The sequence below is a fragment of the Cicer arietinum genome, chromosome 5, assembly GCF_000331145.2.
Source record: "Cicer arietinum cultivar CDC Frontier isolate Library 1 chromosome 5, Cicar.CDCFrontier_v2.0, whole genome shotgun sequence".
NCBI classification, from domain to species: Eukaryota; Viridiplantae; Streptophyta; class Magnoliopsida; order Fabales; family Fabaceae; genus Cicer; species Cicer arietinum.
The window spans coordinates 71,604,633-71,614,637 of NC_021164.2; the positions used below are offsets into that span (position 1 = coordinate 71,604,633).

The 10,005-nt window shown below is 26.1% G+C and overlaps 1 protein-coding gene across 2 annotated transcripts; it reads right to left on the reverse strand.

Annotated features, from left to right (window-relative positions):
• Positions 1 to 4,973: 4,973 nt before the first annotated feature.
• On the reverse strand, positions 4,974 to 6,562 carry LOC101495560 (transcription factor bHLH96). 2 transcript variants are annotated; one of them, XM_012716152.3, is made up of 3 exons: positions 5,943 to 6,562; positions 5,405 to 5,641; positions 4,974 to 5,273 (listed from the first exon to the last, which is right to left on the reverse strand). In XM_012716152.3, exons 1-3 carry the CDS (start codon positions 6,336 to 6,338, stop codon positions 5,172 to 5,174), a joined length of 735 nt encoding a protein of 244 aa, XP_012571606.1. In that variant the 5' UTR covers positions 6,339 to 6,562; the 3' UTR covers positions 4,974 to 5,171. The 2 variants fall into 2 exon arrangements, with proteins under 2 accessions (XP_012571606.1, XP_004501682.1); XM_004501625.4 differs by having other exon boundaries at positions 5,405 to 5,785; positions 5,943 to 6,555.
• Positions 6,563 to 10,005: the final 3,443 nt, after the last annotated feature.

Genomic DNA, 10,005 nt, shown 5'->3' on the forward strand with positions numbered 1-10,005 from the left:
AATAATAAGTTGTTGCGGCTAGGTTTAGTCTGTATTAAACACATAACTAATAATTATTATACTTAACATGTATAACTAATTAATTAATTATATGTTTAATAAGGCGCTTGAGTTTTTATCAATATCCCCTCATATTCACCACTATTTGATAGTGCACAACATGACAAACGATTGGATGTGATATAATAATCTTTTATCATTTTAGATTTTGGATTAGAGCAAACTTATTTTCACAAACACAGCTTGTGAAGTGGGGATATTATGTCTATCACACCATATGTGTTGTGTTAGAAGTGTGTGTGAGACATTTCAAAAGTTACAAATTTCACGTAGAATAATTTTATGAACTTTAAAACTTTTATATAATAATCCATAAAACGGATTTGTAAACAAACTTGTAAGCAAAAACTCCTCTTAATGGAATTTGGCCAAAATGTTTATATTGATATCAACCGTGTAAATCCTCAATTTTTGTTCTGTTTGTTGTTATCTTCACTGTGTTAGAAGACGAACTTTTTGTACTCTTCAGAATTTTACTTACATCATACAAATAAATTTTTAAAGACAATCTTCGAGACACTTGTTATTGTTTGTTAGTTGTTGTCGACATCAAATTACAACATAGTATATTTTTGTTTTAATGCGTGACTAAGTGATTGGACATATATAATCATAGGAACCAAATTCAAATAGCCATGGCATGGCATATATGCACTGAAACTTATAAACTCGACAATACCAAAGACAAGAAAGTAATTATAACCGAATGTTGAATCTTAAGTGAAACCCCTGTTTCTTTGATGAGTATGTTCTCGTATTTTCCGCCAGTTGTAATGGTAAAGGGTAATTATTGACCAATAAAATAAATACTACGAAATTGAAATATAAATAAAAGTGTAATTAAAATTTAGATTTATATGATTTTAATTTTTAATTAGATACATCGATTTTTTATTTTATTTGTTTTGTTTTGTTTTGTTTTGTTTATTTAACCATTATGGGCTTATGGCATTATTATGGATCCAAGGCAGTGAGGCACACAGACCCTCACCCTCCCATGCTGTTTTTCATCACAATTCCAAACCGATGCATCATTAGATACATTGTGAAGCAGACAAAGGGAAGAAAAAAATTTATTGAAGAATATTCACACGTGAAAGACAATCAATCAAGAAGGTGTATATTAATATTATATAATTACCATTTCATTTATTGAATCACTACGAAAGTTGAAAAATGTTTCTTTCAATTATATGTGATGCATGATTCTGTAAGGTACTTGATTGCTTAGAAAATCATAACCTAAAGAAAGATCTGAATCTTGTTGAGTACCCATTTTCTTCTTGTCCTTTTTAAGTATAGGCACATAGGAATTACGTAACCATCGTCAATGAACCAAATTTGTTATATCTCATAAATGTGTTTGGGTCACACTTTCTAAAGTAGCTCAAAGGATGGACACACGATGAACCCAATTCCTATATTATCATCCTTAATTCATCTCTAATTTCCATTATTGTCTTAAATGAACTCAGATCTCAATCTCAAAAATTAATTCAAAGGGATAAGAACGTTCAAACACATATACAACAAACAATCTAAGATTCTTGACAACGACAAATGAATTCTATAATAATAACTTATTTTCTGCTAGCCAATAAAGGGCCGACAATGTTATATAATTCTCAGCAATTGGGAAATAAAATAAACACAAATAATTGTTTTGTTAATTTATAAAAATTTAGATTTGAAAAAATATACTACCACTCAACTATGAAGTTGACCGGGTTGAGAAGTATATTTTTTGGTTACCGCTAAAAAATTATTTAAAGAATAACAAATAGTCGGAGATAGAGTAACTCGAGATCAATAATATTTGAAACCATAAGGTAAAATCCTGAGAAAGGTCAACATATTCTTTGAAAAACATGTATTTTAGAAATTTTAGAAGAGTTAGAAGTGACCGAAAAATAATTCATTAAAAACTATTTTTAAAGGGTTTGCTCTTACAAAACTTTTTCATGTTAAATTCATAGAAAAATATTTAATCATTTTTGAGACGCAAGTCTCTAAGAAATATTTTTAAGAGTAAACCCAAGAGAAAGTACACAAATTGATTTAATTTATTGTCAAATGATTTGACTATGAGTTGGTGTGGTCACCTGTACATTAACTTTATATTTAATTATAATGTTGATCTATCTATTATTATCAGTTTATGAAATTAATCCCTTTATTTTAAGAGTCTATAGTTAAAATAGAAGAATCAATTTTATGAATCAGAAAAAAAAAATAAAACAAAAACTATAATTAAACTTTAATTTTACTTATTCATACATTTTCATATTAATGTATACTAACACATATTCATACTTATTAATAACTAAATTAAAAACACATAATAAATTATAACAAATTCAAATATACTAACACATCGTCATTGGAAGATGCATCACAATGGTGACAATGGTAGTTGTAGAAGATTGAGTAAAAAAATAATTAGAGGTTTTTAGTAAAGTGATTTTGTTGTTAGATAAAAAAAAAAAGTGTAAAATAATAAATAAAGAACAAAAGTTGATCGATGTACATTTACAGAAAAATATCAGGGACATTTTCTAGGGATATACCCCTAGAAATTTAAGAAAATGTATATAAAGCTGTGACAACACACACCCTCGTAGGGTGACTAACATTCACAATAAAATTTTTATTTGGTTACAGATACTATTGTTTTGTCATAGTTGAGTTGCCTTAATAGCAAGACTACCAAATAACAAACATATAATTTGAATCGGGAGCATTTGTCATTTTCTTGCATTTTATTGAATTAAATTTTAGAAGTCACAAGCAAACAAAAAACAAATACAGTAAAATATTCATTCGTAGTCATTTTGTATGAAAATGTGTATAACATTTTTAAGACACAAGCACTATTTAAAAATATTATATTTGTTGTCGGTGTATTAAAAATGTTTTATTTATTTATTTATTATTTTATATATAAACGGCAAAGGTGGAAAGAATCCTGATCTTCCTAAGCGTGAAGATGGGTATTCAATTTTAAACCCCAACAAATATTGATATTTAGGGTGGTTTTTTGCGGAAAGTCGAAACAGGGAGGAAAAATCCTAACCCTACCTTTTACCATACTTTTATTTTTACTTAGAGACTTTTACCATACTTTTATTTAACTATTAATAAAATTAAATTATCAATAGTTAAATTATAATATATGTTTATATGGACAAATTAAAAAAGTTAGCGGTAAAAAATTTATAATACCGATACAAACTTTATTTTTTTTATTATAATGTAAAACTTGTACCATATTTAGTTGAGTTTGCTGCTTTCCGTCTCATTTTATATGTAATATATGTTTGAATATGGTATAATTAAAAGAAAAAACATATGTTTTGATACTATTAAAATAAATTATCAATAACTGAATTATATATACTTATGAATTAGGTTGATTATATTTTAGATTTAATATTATTAAATTTTTAATTTTAATTTTATTTTTTAAGTTTATTTTAAAATGATGTTTTTTATTATACTTTTAATTAAAATTAACTTTAATTTCAATTATATAACAATTTAATTAATTATTGAATCAAAATTGAATAGATAAATATAATAAAACTCTTGATTTAGTCAATTTTAATAAATGTTATAGTAAGATTGCATGAATAAATTAGATAAAATTATTTATCAAAATATCCATAATATTAATGGACACTCTTTTTGATAATATCATAGAACTTGTTATGTTTCAAATATTTATTAGTCATAAATTATTTACCATTTAAAATATTTCATTGCTTTTTAGTTGTCATTTTGAGACTTTTTGTAAATACCAATACAATTAATAAATTTGTTTATTTTTTATTAAGCTATTTATTATTTTTATATAATATCCTTAATTCTGATCTTTTGAAGAAAAAAAAATTACTCCTTTTTTAGAAGGCTTTTTTTAAATTACAAGATGCATTGATTATTTTTTTACAATTACCTCTAATTAAATGAAAAATTTAAATTCACTCTCTTAATAATTAAAGGATAATTTTGAAAAGGGAATATACATTATTGATACATTTAATTATAAAATTACTTTTCTTAATTATTCTACATTGATGAAAGAGATCTTATATTGATGGATAAAGATAATATTTATTATCTCATTTCATAACTACATTATTGACAAAACAATTAATAATTAATGTTGCATTTAACAGATGAAATATTTTTTATTTTTAGTCTAAATAAAATGATAAATAAACTTGGAATAGAAGAAGTATTTTCAAAGTTGTAAATATATTATATTATATAATAATTAAAAATGTTGTCATGTTAAATAAATAAAAAAATCTATAAATGCGATAAATAAAAAATAACAGAGGGAGTATACTACAAGGCAAATCGATTGCTTATTAATAACATCATTATTTATTCTCTAAAAAAATAAAAGTAACATTTTTTATGGGTATTTTAACATACCCTTTGTTAATGAGTTTTGTACCAACTCCTAACCCATTAAGAAACTTTCAGTTAAAAATAAATGAATACAGCTAATGATTTTCTTTACATGTCTACAATAAGAATATAAAAGGGACGGAGTGATTAATACATGGTTTGAAAAATTAACCTAGTGCTATTAACGCATAATTAATTAACTTGTGGATTGAAACTAGTATGTCATAATCAAATTATCACGTGTGTATATACTATTATAAAGCATGAATTGTTTATAGCCTAAGGCATATATAGAGCATTAATAAGTCAATGTTGATGAATTTTAAATGAAAGAAGAAAATCATGATAACTAGATCCTAATGATAATGTAAGATGTCAACTTAGATGAAGCATGCCTAATAGAAGCTTATTAATTATATTGAATTGGATTTGAAATTCACGGAGACATGTAATTAAGATTTTTGTTTGTACTTGTACATACAGGCCTAACACATTTCAACTATGATATTGAAGTTGTTTGGCACAAATACTTGTATTAGAAAAAGGATTGTGACAAAATAATAAAGTGCTACACACATTAATTACCCCCTTCCAATATTCTTAACAGACACGGTTACATATATATAAGGAGAAGGATGGATAGAGAATATTTTAAAATTAAAGCAAGAAATTAATTAATTAATTAATGTGAAATTCATTCAATTTAGATGAAAAGCCAATTCTTGTTGAACCGTCCGTAAAAGTTGATTCACAGCAGCCGCAATTTCATCCACAGTGTTCAGCTGACTCCCCTCCTCTACCTGCTCCAATCAATTCATACCCAAAAATTTAAATTTAAGAATATTATTAGGAATTGGTTATGTATTTATAAGTGAGTTAAAATTTATTAACTTAGTTATGAGCATTAAATATAATAAATAAAAAAACTAACCTTGACACTAAGTGAAAAAAGAACCATATCAGCCAGAGTGGTAACATTGAGGTGAAGAATAGTAAGCCTAAGAGTTTGTAAGCCAAGAACAATCTTCATAAGCTGTCCTGTTTGTTTCTTGGAAAGTATCTTGATGTTGGCATGAGTATCAACCATGGTGACTTCAATATCTGCCACTGCCCATTGTTTGTGTTGTTCCATAGTGAGTGTGTTACTCTGAGTTGCACCTGTTGTGTACTGAGGAAAAGTGAAGAATTCAGCAAAAGGTGTTCCATTTAAGCCTATTTGTTTGGTTTTGTTTTGGCCCCCCATGGACTGTAAAAGCTGTTCTAATTCCTTCACAAAGTTTATTGCACCCCCAATTATTGATGCTTGGTCACCCTGTTTTTCAATCACAAAACATAATACTATATTGTATTGTCATTTTCACTTTACCAATTCAATTCATAACTCATCTCATGTCATGCTCTTTTTATTCAATACTTTTTTATTAATAATTAAGACAAGAAAAATATTAACAATGATGATTGAAACTGACCCTTTGAACATAAGAAGAAGGCATCAATGATCGAAGCACATTCAAATAGTGATTCATTTGTTTTCGACGATTGCGTTCAACTGTAATGTGAGTCATCCTCTGGTTTTCAATTTCCTCCTTATTCTTTGTGTTCTTAGTACGACGTCGTTTTCTCCTTCCCACAGTAGCTTCCACGGTGGAAGAAAGAGTTTGATCAACAGTGCAAACTTCAGGAGAGGAAGAGTGTGAACAAGAATCCCAATTTGCATGTTCATTTTGATTCTGTCCTACGTTGTTGTTATTGATAATTCCTAGAAGAACATTCTCTTGTTCTTCACCAGCTTCTCCCACCAACGAATACAAGTAATTATTATATGTGAATGGATCTTGTGGGAAAACCACAGTTTCAAGTGCCATTATTGAAGATAGAAGAAGAAGAAGGAGGAAAGAAAATTAACATAAAAGTCCCAAACAAAAGAGCTATATTCCCGAAAGAGAAAACAAATTCACCCTTTTTATGATGGACTTGTAGTTGTGAAGAAAAAGGTTTGTGGGTTTTAAATAGGATTCTTCAAACTTTCAATCTAACAAAGACAAAAAGCTACAGAGTAATGCACGTGAGGTTTCATTTCTAATTCTAGATTGTAGACTAATTCTTTGACCAATCTATTCGTTACTTTTAATTCCTACTAATAATTATACCCATAGTTAACTTCCTCTTTTTTTTTTTATGACAATTAAGTTGGTATTTCTAAGTTGTACCAAAAATAATTAGTTTTTTTTTTTAATTATGTTGCATCAAGGATTGTTTAATAGTGATTAATCTTTTTGTCGAATAATGTGTTGTACATATAAGATTTGTTCAACACTCAACAAAACTTTCTTTTTATGCAATGGTCGATAATTAAAACTTGATTGTCATATAAAATTGTATGTCTACATATATCACTCAACAAATTTTCTTACTCGTATGTTCTATAATAGTTTAATCAAAATGTAAATAAAATTTGATGAATGATTATTTTAATTATATTCCAAATTAATTATTGAAATGTATTATTTCGAACATATTATGTTTAGTCATGTTATCAATCATAACGAGTAATATTCTTTTCATTATCCAACAAAATAATTCCCTATTTTTCGTTTTGTGCATTATATGCTTTGAATACCGATGATTGTTATTATTGTTAATGTATCATATTATATAAAATATCAAACTTCAATCTAGTTCGTGAACGCCGTATCCTCAATTCCACCATATTTAATTGTTTGTTGAAAGGAATAATGAAACCATAGCTGAGAACAATTGAATAGTGTAGTTAGAGTACTTTGTGCAAAACAAAAAATGGTTGGGTTGGCAACAGATAAAAAAACTCATTTCTATACTCTATTGTAAACTACTTAAATATCCAATTGAATATTCTCTTCTTCTAGGACGAGAAGAAAAACAAAGATGAGAGGAGAGAATATGGAAAATTAATAAATAATGAGAGTATCTTATAAGTGTAACTCAAATAGTAAAAAAATATAAAAATATTTAATACGTTGAGTTTTAGATTCGAACCAACATTATTTGTGTATTTCTCGTCATAGTGTACATTTTTGTAGTTAGTCTCGTTACAAACAAAATTAAAAGATATGAAAAGTTTCATTGAAGAAGAGGAATCTCCCTCATCAATATTGATATACTCTATCAAGCTTAAGGACAAGGTGATCCTTTACTTACTATATATATGCACGAGGAGTGCAGAGTTGCTTGCCTTAATTAACATTTCCACTTGCAAGATAGCACATAATTGAGTATGAATATTGCAATCCTATAGAAGGTGGGTCATATTCCTATGCTATGAGGATGAGTTTGTATTGTTAATTTCTTTGATGTAAAAGTTGAAGTAGCATTTATACTCTTTTTAATAAAATTAATTTGCTTATAAAAAAAAAACATTTCCACTAACAAATGTAGGGTCGGACACTAAGTTTCTTCATTTGTATTAATTTGGGTAAAAATTTTTATTTATTAAGTCACTGTTTGTTGATGGAATTGGAAGAGTTGATTTGGAGTCATTTAAAGTAATTAGTTTTGGAGGTATATTTCATCACTTAGTATATATCTTGTGCCAATATATATTAAGTGTATATAAATAAAATTCAATTTGCCTCTGAAGAAAAATAGAAGAGTTTAGGAAGTGTCGTACACGAGTTTGATTGGGTAAGTTTTGACTAAACCATATTTAAATGGATAAATTTTATGTGAGTTGGAAATTTGTAATATATTAATTATTATGTTTGTACAAATCATAAATTTACATCGATCATATTTATTTATTTTTCAATATTTTCTAATTAACAATTTGTTGGACTATATAATTTTTGGATAGTTATTTATATTTTATGGGTCATATTTAAGAAACGAAAAAAGAAAATAAAAATATTTTTGTGTAAAAAATTTCACTTTTACTATTTAAAGTATGAATTATACAATTGTAGAATTTTGCATGTATATTCTCTTTTTTTTTTTAAATTAACCAACATACATTAAAATTTATATGAAGAGAAATAATAGTTCAATGGTTTCACGTATATTAATTAATAGTATTTTATAAATAAATAAAAAACTAAAATATTTCAATTTTATATTAAATATCTTAATATGTTTAACGAAAATGGCATAAACTCGTTTATATTCAGAAATAGTTGTGAGTTGTCACAAATGTAGAATAATAAACTGTTCCAATAATTTATAAATTTGGAGGGCGATGGTATGTGCTAGATCTGGGTTCATATTTGGTTATAATAATATGGTGGTGTTGCAGGACATGTAAATGAGAAAGAAGACGAAAAGCTGGTGGATGAATCTGAGATTCAGAGAAGGATCCTTTTAAGAGAACAAAATGAAGTGGTAGGAAGAACAAAAAATAGACATTAAAAAAATAAAAGAACAGGGACAAAAATTCAGGCATTGGACAAATATACATGGTACAGAGTTCAGAGGAATCCATGTGACCAAACACACACAAGGGTCATTCCGTAATCATATACCATCAAGACTCAACTAAACGTGAGCTTCTCTCTCTAATGTTCCCCCTCTCGAGTATCGTGAACTCGAATAGGTACTACTTTGATGCTTAAACTTGTCAAATGTTCTTTTTTTAAGGAAAATATTTATAATAAGTTCTAACGTACAATAAAAAATAAGATGTATATTAGAGTTTTTTAATTTAATTCTTCTATTTTAAAAATAATTTATTCAAATGACGATTTTCTTAATCAATTTTTAAAAAAAGAAAAAAAAAATCAATTTTTTTAAATTAACAAAATATATATATATAATTAATAAAATTCTTAAAAATATATAAATATAAATTTTAAATTATATAATTCATTCATAAAAAACATCACAAATTTTATAAAACTTACGATAAAATTAATGTCGAAGGTAGCCTTCAGTACCACATTGCCAAAGTTTTATCACACCATTTTGATGACGTCTTGATACATCACGAGTTTGTTCTTCTTCTTATTCTTCTTGATTTTCGTCTTCTTGGTGTTGACGATGTATAAGAGGAACTGCTGCATAAGAACGTATTTGATATTAATTTTATCGTAATTTTTATAAAATTTGTGATATTTTTTATGGATGAATTATGTGATTAAAAATTTGTGTTTATGTATTTTTTTGAATTATATATATATATAATTTTTGTTAATTTGAAAAAAAAATTGAATTTTTTTTTAAATTATTTAAGGAAGTCGTCATTTGAAACGCATACTTCCTTAAGAAAGTCGCTTTTGCAAATGACAACTTGTAACTTAAAAAAAAACATTTTGATTAATAATTTTCAAAAGAGAGTATTAGGATAAATTATTTTCAAAATGGAGTTATTAAAAAAACCTGTATATTGGTAGTATGAACTTTTAAATTAATAATTTTTTTGAATTTGTCAATTATTAATATTTATTAAATTAATAATTTTGATACATAGATAACATGTCACTCAATTATTAATAATTTAAAACATATTAATTTTTTAATGTATTTTTCAAATATATATATATATATATATATATATATATATATATA